The sequence below is a fragment of the Lampris incognitus genome, chromosome 6 (assembly GCF_029633865.1).
Source record: "Lampris incognitus isolate fLamInc1 chromosome 6, fLamInc1.hap2, whole genome shotgun sequence".
Lineage (NCBI taxonomy): Eukaryota > Metazoa > Chordata > Actinopteri > Lampriformes > Lampridae > Lampris > Lampris incognitus.
In genome coordinates, this window is record NC_079216.1 from 48604206 (window position 1) to 48626163 (window position 21958).

Consider the following 21958-nt stretch of genomic DNA (forward strand, 5'->3'; position numbering starts at 1 on the left):
TTTTAAAGACAGAGAAAGACACAAAGAGTGGGCAAAAATGATTGTTACTCAGAGGACCAAATTATTTTTCAGATAGAAGATCAAAAGAAACCAGGAGCTCTACATATGTAAAACATGTGGAAAATGTATGTGTCAATACAGTATGGATAGTTTATCTATTTTCTTCAAACCTTACATCTCCACTCATATCTTTTGCCACTGTTGCCTCTTTTACTTTCCTAGTCTACTACTACACCTAGAACACATTTCTCAATGGTCTTGGGCTAAAACCAAAACATTGATGATACTGCAGTATGGAGGTAAACTCATTTCCCTCAGTTGCTGAGAGCTGGATTTTTTGGGGGGTCTCCAACTTTGTACAGACACTAACAGTCTTGCGGAGGTAAACTCATTTCCCTCAATTGCTGACAGTTGGATTTTTTTGGGGGTCTCCAGCTTTGTACAGACACTAACAGTCATGCACAGAACAGTGAATACAATGAGAATACGTTGGCTGAGCTGACAGCTGAGTGGATAATAGTACCCACCTGTTGGTACCATCCATGCCCGCTCGCTCTATCCTTGGCTCTTCCCCCCAGTCTGTCCAATACATGTAGCTGGAAACAGGGAGACCAAGGGAAACATAATACACATTACATTACATAATAAGAATTTTAAAAGTTATACAAGTTACATCCATCCATCCATCCATTATCCAAACCGCTTATCCTGCTCTCAGGGTCGCGGGGATGCTGGAGCCTATCCCAGCAGTCGTTTCATTTAGAAAACACTTTTGTCCAAAGTGACGTTATAATAAATAGTTGCAATGTGCATGTTTGTGACTATGTGTGTGACATACAGAAGTGATATATAACTTAAAGTAAGTTGCAAGTCCATCCCCACCCACCCTGACAGTTTGTCCTTGCCGTGATTTTTAGGTAATGCTGTCAGAATTGTTGTAATGCAAACTTCTTCTCTCACGGTATTGTCTGCTAGCTGAAAATTTAAATTTGCAAATCTGGCAGGGCATATTGTTAGTAAGAGAGAGGAGGAGACAGAGGAAGACACTATGCCTCATCCAAACTACGATCTAAAAGCCACATGCATGCCCCAACATTTATGAACTCTTTAGTTACACGTGGGAATATGGAGGGGGGATGTTTGGAGAATATCTCAGGCCTGTCTCCTGTCTACTTCAATTTATCATGCCCATATGTTGACCAGAATCTGGTCAAGATGGTTTTATGTGTTGCAGGAGTTCCTTCTGGGGCTTCTCAGATCTGGTTTTAAATTACATCCTGAGTGATGCGATCACAAGTAGGCAGCTCTAAATACACGTCTGACTTTGAACGCGCGCAACGCGTCCTCAAAAGGTCTTGAAGTCTGATCACTCAGGATGCATTTGAACCATTTCAGACATAATGTAATGCCAGTGTGAACAGCAATCCAGTTCACTTACATCTGGACACAAGCTCGATATATCTGGATACAAAATACCAAGTCTGAATGCCACCACGTAAACATATGAAGCATCACGACACAATACACACAAGGCCAAATTCTAAGAGAATGAAAAGACAACACCTAATGGATGTTTGTTATTTCATGTGCCGTTAAATGCACTGAGTATTACAATTAGACTGTACTTTGTCTTTGAGAACTAACAATTTTGAATACCAAAAACTGCCTCAGATTTTGTTAAGTACATCTTATTGGATTTTTTTCTATCCAAATTCAGTCCCATGGTCAGGTTTCCAGTTGAATTTTTGTCTGCAACTGTCCTAAACAAAACAGAATTGAGGGCACACAATACCTTAAGGCAATCCTTCAGCAGAAAGGCACACTGACATAAAAGTCCAGTGCTTTGTTTTCAATCATAACAATAGGAAGGGCAAACAAACCAAGTTTTTCAATAAACCTATACACAACAAAAGATACGCCCAAAATCCTCAGTTATGGACTGAAACAGGCCAAGTCTGAATAGCAGCACATCAATCCGGCATATCTCAATATACCCAAGAATCACGTGAGTTTACACAGCCCAAATCCCGCCCAAAGAGACAGCGTAATGAAACACAAAATGAACCATAAAGCCTGAATGTTTAGCTCCAAAATATCAAATAAAGGTTTAAAACAGTAAGCAAGCACTGACATTGTTCTCCTCTGCCTTACTTGCTTCCTTCATGCCTTACATCCCTCCCAGTCTTTCTCTGTTCATCTCTTTTTTCCTCTCTTCCCTCTTGAATCCTTCCCACTAACCTATTTCCAATCATTCTTTCCCTTTTCCATTCTGTCTTTCTTTCAATCCATCACTCGGTCTCCATTTTTGAGTTAACAACATGGAGGCTGATTGAAGAGGATGCTTAATTTGAACATACAGTCCTGAAAGCAGGACATAAGCCTTAACTCACTAAGAAAGCCCCACTGCTCTCGTGCCCTCCTCAAGAGAGCAGTGTGTTGATGTGAGGTACAATGAACCGCCCTGTCACACAACCAGTATTGGCTAATTAAATGCTGTGGTGCATGCACGTGTGTGTGTGTGTGTGTGTGTGTGTGTGTGTGTGTGTGTGTGTGTGTGTGTGTGTGTGTGTGTGTGTGTGTGTGTGTGTGTGTGTGTGTGTGTGTGTGTGCTGACACACTTTCAGATTGGCAGACAAATCTGCCATTCCCTTGGCCAACAGAACAGAAAAAAGCAATTACAGACCTGAAGCCCAAACAAGAGGGAGTTGGGGCAATGAAGAAGGAACAAAATAAAACAAACTTCACAAAGACTGAAGTGATTAAAAACACAAGTCTGTATTTTTGTGTTGCTTTATCAAAATAAATTCTTAAATAATTCTTAAATTGTTGCTTCAACTTACACTGAAATGAAAAATTTGACATCCATTTTGCCAATTACACAGACCCGACTATAGCTCTACTATACATAGCTCTATCTAACGATCTAAACAAAAAGGATTTTAAAATTTGCACTAAACAATTGATTTTTACAAGAAAATGGATTTTTTTTGTGTCACTTGCTACATCGAGTACTAGAACATATGCGAACATATGCATAAAACTATCTCTACCACCGTGTCTCTCACCTGTATATAGTTAATCTTTGTGTACATATCTGAAGATTGTTGTGTTGTAGTGTTACTCTATGTTAAGTACACTGAGAGAGCCATGAAACTGAAGTCAAACTCCATGTATGTGCAAACATACATGACCAATAAACATGATTCTAATTCTGATTCTGTCCCGTCCCGCTTTTCACACAAAAACTGCCTTTTGCTCCTGGCCATTTTTCAATACTGCTGTCAGGTAGCCTTTAGTTACTTTACCCAGTAAAACCCCTATCCTCTATAATAATCCTGGTTGTGATCCCATTGGCTGGGTATTATCTATTTAAGTTTTATTATCTATTCAAGATGTCCTTCTACGCTTAAGTGGAACTATGTCAAGGACGTAGGTCTTAGTTGCATTGATTACTTTGGCTATACACTGGCTTGCAATCGATAATACAGTTGCATAACTGTGTCTTCCTACCAATTCAAGTCAAGTTTATCTGTATAGCCAAAATTAACAAATTACTCTCAAAGGACACCCCCTATCCTTAGACCCTTGACTCCGGTGCGGAAAAATCCATCCGAGTTGTGAGTGTGTGAGAGCTGCATTCTTTTTTCCAGGGCTCTGTGGCACTCGTCTAGTGATTCTGCATGAGACACTCCTGCTCTGTGGCAATGTCTGGGGAGGATACATGACATGCTTCTGCTTGTAGGGTTATCTCAGCATCCACGTTTCCCCATGCCTCCTTTTGCTACTACTAAATATAATAATTTTGTGCTTTTCTTAAGTGTTTCGTTTTCAAATCTGGTACCGCGTTGTCTTTTTTGCCCCACCCAGCAACTTTCCACGTCTAATCCAAGCTGGAGAAGAGATCCCTCCACTGGCGCTCTCTCTGAGGTTTGCTTCTCTGTGGACATTTTTCCCCATTCGAATCAAAGGTCTAAGGATAGAGGGTGACATCCATTGTTGTCTACTGTATCTACCAGTTTTACATTGTGTGAATGTAAAGCCCTCAGGCACTGCAACTGTGATTTAGGGCTATACTAATAAACCTGACTTGACAAGCTAGCTAATGTTCATACCAGCCAGCTGTAGAGCTATACTGTAACATGTAGAAAGTACCTAGCCAGTTAGCGGTGGCCTGGTAGTGAGAAGGCATCAGCAGTGCTAACCCTCCCTTAAGACAGTTGATCAGCACATTCTTTTCTCCTATTAGAGCTGAGGTTTTGTTTTAACCCTTGCTTTGTCCACAGCTGCTTGGGAGGCAAACTAGGACTTTCTCAATCTGCTGATGGAATCCACTTCAGACACTCTCACAACTCATATTTCTCCTCTGTTGGACTGGACAAATAAACGCTTTTAAAAGAGGTTTGGAATTTACAGTCCAATGTTCCAAAACAAAGCCGAGTAGAGCCACAATAAAAAAACCCAAAGAGGGAGACAACTGGAAAGAGACTCACTCCACAAACATATTGTTTCATTCAAAGGGTTCAATATAGGCTAAATGGGATTGAAATCTTACCATTGCATTGCAATCAACCCGTGTATTGTTTAGTCAAGTGACCTCTCAGAGCATTGGACTGTTGAAAGTTTGCATTTTACTATACCCTTTACTGAAGGAGGAACAAAGACGAATAAAGAGGCAAAAAATGATCCCTTATTTAACATAAGCTCAAACAGAAACACACTGACTGTCAGTGATGTTTTATCCAGGCAATTTGGGGATTCTTCCCCGAAATTAAAGGGAATCCAACAACCTTGACCATACATTTTATAAGAACATCATGCAGCCTTTATTTTGGGCATTTGTCAAAAAGCTCATTCATTTTTCCCACGGAGATGAGGCTGAAGGAACCCCACATTGACCTACAAAACAAACTGTCATCCCTGAATAATTCTATTGTATAGTTGGCTCCAAACTAATGTAGGGTACTATTATGTGGCAAAGCTAATGGGGCGGAATAAGGAAAAATCCATTGTCTAGTCCTTTTATCAAGCAATCAAATAGGCTACAAACTAATGTTGTGTGCATGTTTTGCTTTTGTGTATACCACCTATCTAGAGACTGTGAGCCTCTGCATGATGCCCTCAAATACATGGTTTATGACAGGGGTGCCCAACCTTTTTTTTGAACCAAGATCTTCTTTTACAATTGTCAGCCAGCCAAGATCTACCAGCCCAAATATGGAACCATATTACTATAATACCCATTCAATACACACGAAAAACAGAAAATAATACAGGCACTATACAGTATAGTTCTCTGTGTTAGAAAAGTAGAAACAAATGTCATTCTCTAACTTAGTGGGACCGCTGGCACTGGGAGGAGGAAGCTAGTTTCTCATAGTCATGGTTGTAGCAGCCGGTTGCAAGCCTTAGGCAGGCCAGAAGGTGGTCATCTCTCATTATGGATCTGTACTTCGACTTGATGATTGTCACGTGAGAAAAAGCAGAGTCACACAGGTAGGTTGATCCAAAAAGTGAAGTTCATGGCGCATCTCCTGAAGTTGGGGTACTTTTCCTACAGCAGTAGTTCCCAGAACGTTCTCTTCATCCCTTGTGTTACCCTGGATTTAATCTCAATGTCAGTTTGAAGTGTGAGGATCTCATTCTCCACTGTAGGGCTTCCAAGGTGAAACAGCGATGCCACTTTGAAGGCAGTGTCATCCACATCAATACTTCCAAATGAAAAACACAGCTGGCTGGCAAAAGGTTCAATGGATGCAAAGTCAGTAAAGCGCCTATCAAACTCTGACAATATGCTCTGAACTTGCTCCTCATAATGTGCATTATCAAGCTGTGCTGTGTCGTTACCCTAACGTTTAAGTTCTGCCTGCATGTGAGCAAAGTTTCCCAGGTCACTGCATTGCAGCCTACTTGACAGCAGTTGGAGCTTGCTTTTAAACGCGTTGACTGAGCTGATCGTGTTTATTACAAATTTATCCTTTCACTGTAGTTCTACATTCAGCTCATTCAGCATGCTACTGAGATCAGTTAGGAATGCCAAATCCAAAAGCCACTTGTTATCCTCTAGCTGTGTATATTCAGCATGTTCAGCGAGCTCGAGAAAATCTTTGATTTCAGGCAACAACTCACCGAATCTCTCCAAAAATGTACCTCTGCTCAGCCACTTTACATCCATGTGCAGCAAAAGGTCTGTGTGTTCTGCTCCTGTCTCCTCCATCTGTGCGTGAAACAGCCTCTGTAGGCTCCTTGCTCTAACAATCTTCATAGCAATATCTATCACTTCTTTCATGTCTAAGATCTTCCCACACAGCGCTTGTTGGTGAATTATGCAATGATAATTAAGGAAGTCTGGGAAAGAATCACACAATCCAACGAATCCATTAGTACGGCCTACCATAGCAGATGTGCCATCAGTTGTAATGGAGATGAGTTTAAAAAGGAGCAGTTTATTCTGGTTAACGAATTCCATGAATGCTTGAAAAATATCATTGCCTCTAGTCTGTCCTTTAAATGGCAAAATGGTGAGCAGCTCATCTTTTGCGCTAATGTCTTCAAAGGCCATTCTAATGAAAATGCATGTGTGCTACATCTACCATATTGGTTGGCTCGTCGAACTGGAGGGAAAAACACTCGCATGCGTCAATGTCCTTCAGTTGCTCGTGAAGATTCTCAGCCATTTCCTCACAGCGCTGTGTAACAGTATTTCAGGATAGTTGAACATCTTAAATGGCATTCACAATGTCTGTTTTATTCTTGAAATCACCAAAGAGTGCATCTGCAGCCACAACAAAACCCCTCTTTCATAATTTTGCCGTCTTTGAAAGATTTCTTATGCTTAGCAAGAACATGACTGACGTGATACGATGCTATCGTTGCAGCTTTACCCTTGGTGTTGGGTCTCATAAAAATTGACTGTTGCGCTGCTAATTGAGATTTCATTTCCTGCAATTTTCTGGTTCATAGAGGTGCTTTCACTGGGAAATCTGTATCATAGCTTTTGTGCACCATTTTAAAATGCTGCTTCAAATTACCCTTCTTTGGTATAGCCACAATAGCATTGCGGGTCAGACAGATTGATTTTGCGTTGGAATAAACGAAAAAATAATCTTCCTCCCATTCATTGTGGAAATGGTAAGTTTTCGATCGTTTGGCTCCTGCCATTTTTGTTGTTTGTCGTCTCTGAACACTCAAGGGAAATTAAAGCGAAGTCGATCTTAATGTTAGTCACGGCTTTCGTCTCCTCTTCTCCACTTTGACACTGACAGTGAAAGTAAGGTTACGCGTTCATACGTCAGAGCTTGTGAGTGAGATAATTCGCCAATAATATCTTAATTGATGCTGAATCTGACTAATACAGGACTAATGCTGACCTTGCCTCTTAATGGTTAGTCAGATTCGATGTCAATCAAGATGAACACAGGTGGTTTGAGCAATCAGATTTACATCCTTCTTCAGTGCTCCTTATGTCTGTGAATGTGTCCTATATGCAGACACACCCACAGCTGACAAACACAACCAGAGCTGAAAGGTGAGTGGCACACCTCTGTCCAATTACTCAGGTAATCATACTGAGGTATGATTTTCTGATGTATGATATGCACAAGCAACTGTACAAGGAAATAGGTAACAAATTGTATCACCCCTCTCCTTTAAATCTTTATCAACTACTACTGTATTGCCCTGATTATAATAATTGTAAAAATTGTTGTAATTATTGGGCTGTATCAGAATTGTCATGTGTGCTAGCAAGAGCTTTGTTCCTTCAGCCATACGAGCTATATATAAGTAGCCTCCTATTAAGTTACAAGAAATCCAGTGTGTGGTGTGTAGAGTGTCAATCTATGTCTATGTTGTGTGACCCCTGTAATGGAGTGTCCCTGTAAATCCTCAATTTTGTATAATTCTGTATGTTTTAGTTGTTTGTACTATGTATGTACCTACTGTGGAAAAGAAATTCCTCCTTGAGGGCAAATAATCAATCAATCAATCAATCAATCAATCTATCTATCTATCTATCTATCTATCTATCTATCTATCTATCTATCTATCTATCTATCTATCTATCTATCTATCTATCTATCTATCTATCTATCTATCTATCTATCTGTCTGTCTGTCTGTCTGTCTGTCTGTCTATCATTGCCCTACACAAGACTCAATGGGGGGGGGGGCTTAAATTTAGCAATATTCCAGCTGACATTATGCAGTAGTCTGTAGCTGTCAATGGAGCCTCTTGCATACAAATTCATAAGGTAATTGTTTAGATACAGTCTAGTGATCTGGATTCAGACACAAGTATAATGTTGTCAAGACTTGTTATTTCTCTCCCTTCAGTTCAAGCATAACGAGGTCTTCTTGGCCCCATGTGTGGTAAGCATGTTGTGATGCCATGTGTAAGTCATTTGAGATTTTCTTTTCTCATTAGCCAACATTAGCCATAAGCATATTCACAATGTTTCATAATCTACTTATTAGTGTTTAACTGAGCACACGTTTTATTTTCATTACTCAAAGGGGAAAATACTAAGGCTTAATGAGACAGAATAGTCTTTTTGCACCATATAATTGTACTGGATGTTTTTCAGCATTGCCAACAAGATCGCTTCAGCCAACAAATAAATATACTAAAGCAGAGCAATGGAAGTAGGGCAGCAGAATAACCAAGGACAAGAAGTAGCTTTAGGCTATAAAAAAAGAATGAGTGAACGATTCATTCTTGAGTCTGGACTTTAGTTGATGTAATATTTCATGTTTACAGTCAGATTCTTATCACTCATTCATTGGGCGTTTTTGCACACAGACAGTATGCTGGAAGAGTTGCCTCACAGTGCAAACAACAAAATTAGGGTTTGGCTTCGAGTCCACCTCTTCGGGTGGACTCGAAGGTTCACCGACCCTCCCCGAAGCCGACACTGTTAGCAGAAGTCAGGGTGAAAGTGCTGGTAACCTCTCCCCTAGGTCATAGATGAACTAGCCGGACGATCACAATTCCCGACCAGAAGTAGACGTAGACGGAGAACCGAGGGGCGGACGACTAGACAGACCAATGTATTAACAGATATAACTACGAATGACAGTCATGAAGACAAGGAGAACAAGGGTTATAATGGGGATAATGACTATGATGGTATGCCTTTGTTTAGGGTTGTGGGCCCTGGATCAGTCCCTTCTAAGAGCCAAAAGAGATGAAGTGAAAAAGGGGGAAGAGTTCAGGTGCAGTCAGGGCCCAGGCGGGAAAAGGGGGTGGTATAACTCATGGGTTAATTGGACCCATTCAGTAGGCACCACTGCCACATATCAGGTAAGGCTTTGCGACCTGTTCCCATGTCCAGAAGGTCAGGAAGATTATTTGAAAAACCAGCCAGTCTACATATGCCGGAAGGTGTTGTGGCCCAGCTGTTATAAATGGTCTTATGTAGACGTGTACACAGGGGACATAGGGAGTCACCGCAAAAAAGATTACGGCAAATATATGAAAGTTCAATTAGGAGGAGATGGTAAGACCATTATGATCTCGATAGAACAAACAGTTGACCGACAGAAAGGGATCGAGTTCGGATTGGCGGGACACACTGCCAGTACAGGGAATGAGGAAGGGCCTGGCCTATTAGAAATGTGTCCGCGTAAAGGAGTCAATGACACACAATATACTCCACCTGGCCAACTTGACGCGAGATGCTGTGGCCGGGTTGTCGGAACAATTGGCGGCCACTTCTTTGATGACTATACAAAATAGAATGGCTTTAGATATGGTGCTGGCTGGAAAAAGGGGCGTATGCTCAATGTTCGGAGATCAGTGTTGCACCTTTATCCCCAATAACACAGCCCTCGACGGGTCAGTGACCAGGGCCCTAGAGGGTCTACGTACCCTTTCAAAAACTATGCACGATCATTCGGGTATTAGCAATCCTTTTGAAAAATGGATGACTCACTTCTTTGGAAAATGGAAGGGACTGATCATGTCAGTATTTGTATCCCTAGCCGTTTTTATGGGAATTTTGGTTACCTGTGGCTGTTGTTTCATACCATGCTTTAGATCTCTCATTAACCGACTAATAGTTACAGCAATTGAACGTCGAGAGGGGGATTTTCCACCTCCCATGATGCCCCTTCTGGTACTGACACCTGTGGAAAGGGACCTAGATGAAGATATTAATTGATTGAGTTGGTGATCTCTGGTAGGAGATCAAAAGGGGGAAATGTAATACTTAAAATATTATTGGAACCATAAACCATATATATCAAACGATGGTGGGTTAACTAAATGTCATTATGTGAATTATATTATTTGCTACATGTAGATAGTAATGCTTGTGTAACCAAGGCCAGCGAGAGGAGGTAAGAAGTCTGGAACAGAGAGACCCTTGAGGCAGGCACGACACGTCAAAACAAGATGAACCCTCCCTACCCAAACGGGGGATAGCTAACAGAGAGGGGAGGTTAGGCAGAAAGAAGGGATATTGTAGAGAAGTAAAACAAGTCGGTAAGAAAGCAAGGCCATTTGTGACGTAATAGGGAAAACAAGAGGTCCATATAATGCACGACACACACAAAGGAAGGCAGACATACTTTCGGGATTGGCTGTGTGTCTCCAGATCTGTGACTAATAAAAGCATATAATCTCCTAAAATGAGGTGACTGTTTTTTCTTCACATCAACGGACTCGGGGACGAGGACCACGAAGGTGTACCTCAACAGCTGCCACTCTGTGGAAAATCTGTTCTGTGTGCTATATGGAATAGGGGCAGAACTATTGATCACTGAGGGAGGAGGTACAGTGAGAGTTTTACTGGGTAATTTAGGGGAGTGTATTCTGAAGTTAGAAAAAAATGTTGGTGGTCTTTATACCGGGATTGCCAAAGGGCAAGTGGCGTGGCAATGCTACTGAGAAACTAAAAAACCCTTTCTTTGCATTGCAACACAGAGACATTCACATGTACCTCTGCAGAAGCATATTTTAGCTGCAAGGGGATCTTGGAAGCAATTTAACTCCTGTTGTTCATGACACCCCCCCCCCCCTTGGATTTGGCTATCAGTGTGTCATTTTGGTGTAAAGGGAACAGTACTTGTTTCATTGGAAGCCCTTCCCTCGAAAAAAAATTGGTAAATGTCTTTCTTCAGAGGTATTACTTGCATAGGAGTCCATGTTTTCTGCTCTTCAGTGGACGAAGAGTATTTTCTCTCATGTCTTTATGCATGCATTGAACAGGGAGTCAAAGAGGCCATCTATGTGAAAAGGGAACCAACATCCCTGAACTAAGAGTACATCTGTCACCATCTTACAATGCTGTGGTTGCAATCATTCCCAAATCCTCTGTGAATAGTACACATGGCCATTGTAACTCTAGTTAATGGTCACGCCGATATTTGCATATGAAACTGATCATTGGTTTCGGTCGTTATGCAACTGTATTGCTTATAAGGGTGGGGACACCTGCAGTCAGTTTAGACTGAAGAGGTCACTTAGATGAGTGATGAAATGTTTCTCCCAACAAACGTTGTGTCCAGATGAACTGATTCAACTTTCTTTGATTTATTTTTTCTCATGTAACAACCTGAAATGACTAAACATCTATTATCATTTAGATAATTCAGTGACGAAACCATTTTAATTTAGAGAGTGATTAATCAAAGAAGGTTGAATCAGTTCATCTGGAGTGATAGAGAGTGATATTGCAGAGAAGATCAGATATTTATCATCTCTATGATTACTGTTGGTGCTCATATCAATGAACAACCAATAACCACAAGAAGACACAATGGTACTAAATGTACTGTACTGCATCAGGCCTGAGAGCTGATCATTTCTGATCATTTAGGTCACGAGATCTGATCGTTTCACTTTATTTGGAAATTCTTTACCTTCTTTCTCCCATAAATGTCTGAATGCTTTCCTTCTCAAGGATGTCCAGTATCTCACTACATCAAGTTCAAAACTTGTGGCCAGCATTCCAGGGAGCACTTGAGCTGTTTAGAAGGGTGGTCTTACTGCTCACTCTTTACTTCCTTGATATTTACATATTGTTAAGCTTTTCCATTCATTTTTCCACATTCTGTATTTTCCAAATCCCCAATATGAGACACATTATATATATGGAGTGCGTGTGTTTGTGTGTGTCACTATTAATGTCGCTTGGAAGTCACATTACCTTCAGCTCTATGCATAGATATAGTACATATTTAAGTTAATGTTTATTTTTTACCGGTGTGCAGGATTAAGAGCTATAGCTCTGGGCTGGTCTAGGTCCATCCAGAACAGAACTTTCCGGGACGTTCCATCCAAATTAGCTACTTCAATCCGATTTGTCTCCGAGTCTGTCCAGTAAAGCTTCCGGCTCAGCCAGTCACATGCCAGCCCATCAGGACTATCCAATCCTGATACAACCACAGTCTGGCCTGTTCCTAAGGCCTCCTTAAGTGCTAGAAAAGCAATACAACATACTGTTAATATCAGACCACTCTGACTCCAATGTTTATATCAGTGATAAACAGTCACATGCCATGGAGGACTGTCTGTGTGTGAAGGTTTTCATTCCAACCCAACACTGCACCATCTGATGTTGCTAATTCATCCTCCTCTGTGGTCGACGGAATTGCAAGGAAAAAGTTAAATTAGCTGGTGTAGGGCTGGGTTTGATAGAAAACCCACATACGCATAGCCCTCCATGGCACATGACTAAGTACCAATGACTTACTGTATACCCTTAAAGAGGGCACCAAGTTAAAGCTCGGACTAAGTCAGTCGCACTCATGTTACAAAGTCTTCAGATTTAGTTCTGCCTCTACAAACTTATTAAGACCATAAGCTCACTGGATAAAATATTAGTGAAAATGTCCAGACAGTAAACAAACAGTGCACAGTAAACCATTTAATACTAGGTGGATGGTTCAAGTGTGGGTCTGTCTAAAAAGGGACAGAAGGCTGGAGAAGAAAAAGTCAGTGAAAAGTAAGCAGACTTACAGTTAGATGACTGGTTCCAGTGGGTCTGTTTGATAACTTCTTCACTGACATCTGTCCAGAAGATGAGACCATCTGAGTACAGGAAATCCACCGCTGCAGCATCCTCAAGGTCACTAACAACGACTGCCGACTCCCCTCGCGTGCCCTCTGCATCCACCAAGCGCACGTCACGACGGTTCGCGAAGAGAAGGAGAGGGGACCCTGGAAGGTGAGAAGAGGATCCAAATCAGAACCTGCTTTATTTCACAGGGAACTTTTCACATGCCAGGAATTCCACTCAATGGGTTTCTCACAAGAAACCCCTTTACATAACATAAAATTATAAAAAGACAAGCAATTTAGAATTTTAATTAGTGCAAATATTGGATAATGACAATAGAAATTAATGTGGAGAGCAACGATATTACAAGCTTAAGGAAAAAGTGCCCTCTACTATACAGTAGTCACACTATGTGGTATTCACATTCAATAATGTACTCAAAAGAAGTATTATTGACAAGGATCAATATTGTTGTAGGTGCTTGACACATACAGTAGATGGTGTGATCAGTTTTGGGAGAGGCAGTGGGGGCTACAGTAGTTGAAAAGAGTTGGAAGAAGGAGTGTATGTTGAAGGGTACAATTCAGTTATTGTTTCGGGCTCCTGATAAAGGGGGAGGGCTGATTTTGTGCCTGATTGTTCTAGTTCAATGTATTTGTCACACATGTGCAAAACAACCTTGAGCCATTCTGAACCGTGAAATCCTTTTGACAAGGGGTCAGGTCAGCAACGTATGCAGAAAATAAGTAATAACATTAATAAAAAGGCACTGATAGACACACAGATCTTGGAGCGTGACTAGGTTGGAGCCAATGGCCGACTCAATAAACCCACTATGTTTGGAGAGAAGTTGCACGAGGGTAGCAAAGCTTAAATGTTACAATCAGATGAAATTATTAAATGTGTGAAATGAAAGCAACAGCAATAAAAATCCCTGTGTATTTGTTTAAACCCTAATAAAATAAAAGTATTTGCCTATCCTATTCTTCTTTTTACCAGCACCTTCCATCTTTCATCAACTGTAATACAAAATTGTCATTTATCATTAAGGGTAACATTAAAAGGGTGGGGGGAAAAAAACCTAACTGAAAAACATGGATGCGATGAAAATGAACAAGAAATGAAATGGTCAGTTGACTCGAAAAATAAAGCAGGAATTTGATTCAGGTAATTTTTGTTACTTCTGCCCATTACCTGTGAGGCTTTTACAAGCTCTTGTTTTCGAGCTGCAAGCAGCTCATACACATGAAACAAATGGTACGATCCATTGGGATTTTTTTTTTGGGTTCAAGTTGTTAATTTTAGCGTTGATCTTGAAACAATTATGTTTTTTTTTGGATTTTATTTGGAGTGGCAAGGTGGCACAGTGATTGACGTGGTCGCCTCACAGCAAGAAGGTCCTGGGTTTGAGCCCTGAGGTAGTCCAACCTTGGAGGTCGTCCCGGGTCGTCCTCTCTGTGGAGTTTGCATGTTCTCCCCGTGTCTGCATGGGTTTCCTCTGGGTGCTCCACTTTCCTCCCACAGTCCAAAGACATGTAGGTCAGGTGAATCGGCCATACTAAATTGTGCCTAGGTGTGAATGTGTGCGTGTGTGTGTGTGTGTGTGTGTGTGTGTGTGTGTGTGTGTGTGTGTGTGTGTGTGCGTGTGTGTCCTGTGATGGCCTGGCGGCCCGTCCAGGGTGTCTCCCCGCCTGCTGCCCAATGACTGCTGGGATAGACTCCAGCATCCCGCGACCCTAAATAGGATAAGCGGCTTGGATAATGGATGGATTTTATTTGTTTGGTTTCATTGGCAAGCCTCTCATGCTTTGATTAAAGCATTTGAACTTTAGAGCCCTGCTGACATCAATGTTTCGTTTCTTTGCCCCCCCCCACCCCCCCAAAAAAGAAAAAAAAGATGGATTGGCTAACTGTGTTTGAATGAGTGAGTTCCTTTCAGGTTCACGAGTTGCTTCACATTTAAAAAAAAAAAAGAGGGAAAAATAAATTAAAATAAAAGAAAGCTGGCAACTGTCTCTACTCTACTGAGAGGTGGAGTACACATTTTTATACCCTTTTAAAACAAGAAAACACTCTTAAAATACGTACACAATCATAACTGGGAAAGAAAAGAGAGTAGTGGAGATCTGCCTGAAATGATTTCATTTCTGTTGGGTTTAGTGTGTTTTGGTGTGGCCTGGCCTAAATTCGTACGGTCCCCATGATAAAAACATTATTATACTTATTTGCGGCGAACAAGTGGAGGAAGAGATTAAAGGCCAGTGACAAACTTCAACTGTTAATTGGGAGACTAGTAGTGGTAAATAATGTAATAAACAACATCACTGCAGACCCATCACACCCTGGTCACAACCTGATCCAACTCCTCCCCTCTGGTCGGCGCAACAGAGCACTGTACCCCAAAACAACCAGATATAAAAACAGTTCCTTTTCCATGGGCTGTCACTCAAACTGATGCTTAGCACTGTCAAATAAATCCAACCATTTTGTATATACTGTACTGTACTGTTATTATTATATATATTCCAAAGTAACGGGGAGTGCAGTAGAGAGGTGAAGAAGAGAGTGCAGGCAGGGTGGAGTGGGTGGAGAAGAGTGTCAGGAGTGATTTGCGACAGAAGGGTACCAGGAAGAGTTAAAGGGAAGGTTTACAAGATGGTTGTGAGACCAGCCATGTTATATGGTTTGGAGACAGTGGCACTGACGAAAAGACAGGAGGCGGAGCTGGAGGTGGCAGAGTTGAAGATGCTAAGATTTTCACTGGCAGTAACGAAGAAGGACAGGATTAGGAACGATTATATTAGAGGGACCGCTCAAGTTGGACAGTTTGGAGACAAAGCAAGAGAGGCAAGATTGAGATGGCTTGGACATGTGTGGAGGAGAGATGCTGGGTATATTGGGAGCAGGATGCTGAATATGGAGCTGCTAGGGAAGAGGAAAAGAGGAAGGCCAAAGAGGAGGTTTATGGATGTGGTGAGGGAGGACATGCAGGTGGCTGGTGTGACAGAGGAAGACGCAGAAGACAGGAAGAAATGGAAACGGATGATCCGCTGTGGCGACCCCTAACGGGAGCAGCCAAAAGTAGTAGTAGTAGACTGTACATTATATGTATACTAGTATGCTCTGTCATGTCCATCTACCTCAGGCATGTATGTAAGTAACCTGCTAACATCTATTTCAGCATCTCAGATATATTCTCTGCACCACTGCACGTTATCACCTCTTGTTCCACCTGTGTAAGTCAATCCTTGTGTATATATCTGAAGATTGTTGTGTTTGTAGTGTTGTTATTCTATGTTAAGTACCCCGAGAGAGCCACGAAACTGGAGTCAAATTCCATGTATGTGCAAACCTACATGGCCGATAAACATGATTCTGATTCTGATAAAGGTTTCAGGGCATTTCTAACCTTAAGTTGCATAAAAGACACCGTCACGAGGAGATACAGGTGGAGAAACAAATACATATCCACCGTATTAAGAAGAACATGGAAAAACGTTAAATAACTCTAAGCCCAAAAACCTTTTTTTTTTAACGTCAGCCTGAGACTCAGTGAGATATACAGTGTGCAGATGTTATCCCAGTGACGCGGTAGTGGTTGACATCGTAGATGGCCCAATGCCCATGGAGAAGAAGCTTGTGGTTTTGGCTTGGCAGGGTGCGAGGGCTGGCACACTTGTTTGTCACCACAATGTCAATTTCCTCAGCACTGAGACACACTGCCACAGTCATAAAACAACCACTCCCTTACATGAGCCATTTTTAACAATTAAATGCAATAGGTTTTCTTATGGTTTTTGGATATCCACATGTGCGACCCTAAACGAGGGTAATTACTTTTCTTCTTCCCTCAGTTCAAAGGCTCATCAGGTTGCTGCACCACAGCCTGCGGATCACACAACCTTCTCTACCAAAAGTTTGATAAATAAATGAAATCAGTAAAAATTAACTTTGGTGACCTGTGCATTTTTGAAGGAAACACAACATATTATTAACTAAAAATTGCTCTTACCTAACACACAGAAAAGAAAGCTAAGGCAAACAAAACGAAGGAAAAAAAACCAAACAAAAAAAAACACACACAAAAACCTGCAACAGCAGTGCAAGAACATAGGTCAGAAATGGTACACCAGAACTACAGTTTGTGCTAATTAGAGATTAACGACCCATATAAAACCAAGAAGAGTATCTCGAAAGAATACTGAGCCTGTCTGAGGCTACACTTTTTAAACAGTGACTTGCTAAACAGATAAGCTGTTTTAACAACACAACTGCTTATCTTTAATGTATAAAGTGATGACGAGGTTCAAGTGACACATTCAGTGGTCATAGTTTCCCAGACAGCTTAAGTGTTGCAATGACCTATGTTGCTTTGGTTTATCTAACCCGCCACCTCAGAGAAAGGAGAACTCCTCCATGTCTCTGATGAGTATAAGGCCCAATTTTGGCTGAGCCTCTCCCAGTTAATAACACTGAGATTTTACATACTTACTCCTGGTTTATGTATGATAGAATCGAAGGAACAACAAAAGACGCTAATATGGAAAACAGAATCCCATTTAAGAACAAAATCCTTTTAAGAAAATGGAACATTTACACAGGTGAAATGGACACTTCCTGAAAGTTAAGTGTCTGTTTCACTTAAAGAAAGGAACAGTTTTTGAATCCGTAAGCACGGTTTATCCCTATAGCAGGGGAAAAGGGCCGTTTGTCATCAACGACCATCTGAAGAGGTCTTCATAGTGATACAGGCACAACATACTACATTTTAAAAAAGACATAACAATAACAGCCAGTTGGAAGGATGAACTTCATCTTTCTCTGAGAAAGCTGTTGTCCCTCACAAACTGGAACAGACTAACCCTGTAGTGTGGTTCACTTTTTTTATTTGCCCTGATAAACAAAAGGTTTTCATTCCTTTCATCACTTCAGTTTACAGCTTCGCTCAGATATATTGTACAGGATAGATCATACGATGATAGCACACAACATGAGTAGGAAGAGACTTAGGACAGCGCTCGTTCTGTCACCATTTCCCCTCTGTGAAAAAGTGACATATTGGGCTCTTTTTTCAAGCTTTTGCAGAACCAGTGGAGGCGCAAATGCAGGCTGATTAGCAATTTCTTGAACCGCTAGGTGAATTCCGATCACGTCTGTTTAGTAGTTTCGTGGCTCGAAAGGAACCCGCCTGCACTGAGATGGGTGGCGTGGTGCAGCTGTGGTTGTATCAATGATATTCTGTTGTCTATTTTTTTTTTTTTTTGAAATTTTCTCCCCAATTGTATCCAGCCAATTACCCCACTCTTCCGAGCCACCCCGGCCACTGCTCCACCCCCTCTGCTGATCCGGGGAGGGCAGCAGACTACCACATGCCTCCTCCGATACATGTAGAGTCGCCAGCTGCTTCTTTTCACCTGACAATGAGGAGTTTTGCCAGGGGGACGTAGCACGTGGGAGGATCACGCTATTCCCCCCAATTCCCCCTCCCCCTTGAACAGGTACCCCTACCAACCAGAGGAGGCGCTAGTGCAGCGACCAGGACACATGCCCACATTCCGCGTCCTACCTGCAGACATGGCCAATCTGTAGGGACACCCGACCAAGCTGGAGATAACATGGGGATTCGGGCTGGTGATCCCCATGCTGGTAGGCAACGGAATAGACCACCATGCTACCCAGATGCCGGCTGTTGTCTATTTTGACTTGCAATTATGCTTACACCTCTGTTGCATGTAGACCACATTTAAGCTCAGATGTTGGTGCATTAAGCAATTTTCATGTTAGAGTCTAGTCAAGGATGCACAGGAACATCTATCCAAATGTGTCATAATGGACGTTAGCCTAAGCATTTTACCCCATTGAAATAAATCATTAAACCAATAGCAACAACTAAATGAATCCAAAATTTTGAATAAGTTAATCAGAAAAAATTGTTGAAATTGCGCTCATCATGATGCAGGGAAAATTTAAAATACTTCATAAAGTGAATGTCTGTCTGGTCCAGAGAGATATATACACTAGTCTAAACTTTCTAGACTAGATCCTGACATCTCATCTGCAAACCTGAGGGATGGGAGTTAATTCCACTACCAATACAATGGGTGGGACGGGACAGGAGCTTTTTTTTCACCGAGTCACAGGATCAGGACTATGAGTAAACTTGTAATTTGTCTAAGCCAGGTTGAACCTAAAAGTTACAAAAACATGCCTCATATCTTTCCAGTTACCGCTGATAGTTGATCCAAATTCATTTCTCTATTTATATCACCTGGAATACACCCTCTCTAATGTTTTAAACTCTGACTGTATGTACCCAAAAAATCAAGAAGTTATAAGGGATCCAAACATTATAAATCTTGCCTAATACTAATAATATTTAATCAGGATTAGGATTTGCTTGTTTGGTCCACATTTTTCACACCTTAAAATTAGTTTTGCCTTTTCTAGAGACAGCACAAGCACACTTCACAATGTCAAGAACTTGGTACACTCTCTGTTCCTAAAGCATTCATGTTGATTATAATGACAATATCAATTGTCAATTTTCACAAGTACGTGATGGGCACCGCTACAGTGGTTTTGTTCTTGTATGTAGGCCAGTTCTAAACCAGCTACCACTAACTGCAGACTATGTCATGATTTTCACCAGAGTTTTGCATTGTGTTTTCTGATAATGATATGCAAGCGAACACAGGTCAATTACATCTACATCTCAAAGCTGTTTGTGATAAAAATGAAACTCCAAAATCCAGTGTTCCTAAAATCTCAAGGACCATTTGAATTCCTGTCTGTTTTGTCATTCCTGGTTTACAAAGACTAGGTCAAAACCTAATATATGGATGAACTATGTATGGTCAATGTTCGAAATTGTGGCCAATTTGTTACCGGGATAGTCAGTGGTAGTGTCTATAATGTGAGTTCCTGGGTATCAAATGTTCATCTGCAATTTTCTGTAGTGGTCCCAGTAATATTTTTTTGTTAAAGTTTACTGAAGTAGCGTGGTTAAGCTATGTTTGAGTAAAGAAAAAGGGTTATAAATATAGTTGTAAGAACAATACTTTACACTCATATCTTGGGATGTTTGATTTGAAAGAGAACTTAATTTAATTGCAAGTATACCTATTCTAATTATCTGTTAACTCCCCCTCCTCTTTCAATGAGTGTTCTTGATGTGTGTGTGTGTGTGTGTGTGTGCGCATGTGTGTGTGTCTTGTGACTTTGACTGATTCATTGTACTTGTGTAACATGGGTGTTTATGGGATGCATTGTTGTCGGGTGCTGTGCTGAACTGTGTCTCCGTCTTTTGCTGTGTCTGGAATTATTGACAGATACATACAAATTGTGCATACCGCATTGCTGTAATTGTTTCTCGTAGCATGCTGCCTGGAGAATGCCACTTTTCAAGCCCCTTGAGGGTTGTAGGCAATTCTCCATTACAATCTGTTTCCAATTATATACTGTATCTTTTTTTTAAATTTTCATATGTGTAAATAATCAATCAATCAATCAATCAATCTGTTTCTATCTGCAAATGTCTCTCATTTTCTAAGAGTCACTCTGTACTGACAGGCGAATTCGCAAAGAATAGATTGCAGCCGCTGATAGCACCATGAATTGTCCATCAATTTCAACCGCTATCTGCCCTGTCTCAAGGTCCGATTCAAAAATGATATTGTGCTAATGATATAATAATAATGATATTAATAACAATAACAATGAATTACATTTATATAGTGCTTTCTCTTGATAATAATAATAATAATAATGGATTACATTTATATAGTGCTTTCTCTTGATAATAATAATAATAATAATAATAATGGATTACATTTATATAGTGCTTTCTCTTGATACCCAAAGTGCTTCACAGTGAAGGAGGGAAACTCACCTCAACCACCACAAATGTGTAGCACCCAACTGGGTGATGCACAGCAACCATTTTGCACCAGAATGCTCACCACACATCAGCTTGAGGTGGAGGGACTCATTGAACCAATTACACTGGGGGATGATTAGGTGGCCAGATGGAGAGAGCCAGGTTAGGAATTTTGCCAGGACACCAGGGGACCTCCCAGTTGGCCGTGCCCGGTAAACCTCTAAAGGAAGGCACCCAGGAGGCATCCTAATCAGATGCCCGAACCATCTCAACTCGCTCCTTTCGATGTGAAAGAGCAGCAGCTCTACTCCAAGCTCCCTCCGGATGTCAGAGCTCCTCACCCTATCTCTAAGGCTGAGCCACAACGTCCGCATTACTGCTGATGCTGCACCAATCCATCTGTCAATCTCCCGCTCCATCCTACCCTCACTCGTGAACTGGGAGGAAACCCTGGGGTAGACCCAGAACTCGCTGGAGGGACTACATGTCCAATCTAGCCTGGGAATGCCTTGGGATCTCCCAGGAGGAGCTGGAGGGTGTTGCTGGGGAGAGGAACATCTGGAGTGCCCTACTTAGCTTGCTGCCACCGTGACTTGACCCCAGAAAAGCAGCTGAAGATGAGATGAGATGAGATGAGACCAGGGGACCCCCTACTCTGCGATAAGTGCCATGGGATCTTTAATGACCACAGTGAATAAGGACCTCAGTTTAAAGTCTCATCCGAAAAACGGCATCTCCTACAACACGGTGTCCCCGTCACTGCACTGGGATTTTTGTTGTTTATTAGGACCACAGGACAGGATTAGGAATGAGTATATAAGAGGGACCGCTCAGGTTGGACAGTTTGGAGACAAAGCATAAGAGGCAAGATTGAGATGGCTTGGACATGTGCGGAGGAGAGATGCTGGATATATTGGGAGAAGGATGCTGAATATGGAGCTGCCAGGGAAGAGGAAAAGAGGAAGGCCAAAGAAGAGGTTTATGAATGTGGTGAGAGAGGATATGCAGGTGGCTGGTGTGAAAGAGGAAGATGCAGAGGACAGGAAGAGGTGGAAACGGATGATCCGCTGTGGCAACCCCTAACG

At 41.5% G+C, this 21958-nt stretch overlaps 1 protein-coding gene across 1 annotated transcript in view; it reads right to left on the minus strand.

The window, feature by feature from the left end:
• Positions 1-21958, minus strand: part of lrp5 (low density lipoprotein receptor-related protein 5) — a 75636-nt gene that overhangs the window by 38411 nt on the left and 15267 nt on the right. Inside the window, exons 2-4 of the mRNA XM_056281346.1 lie at positions 12958-13158; positions 12200-12416; positions 528-596 (exon numbers count right to left, since the gene is read on the minus strand). Of these exons, the coding sequence (XP_056137321.1) occupies positions 528-596; positions 12200-12416; positions 12958-13158 (487 nt within the window). The remainder of the gene's footprint in view (positions 1-527; positions 597-12199; positions 12417-12957; positions 13159-21958) is intronic.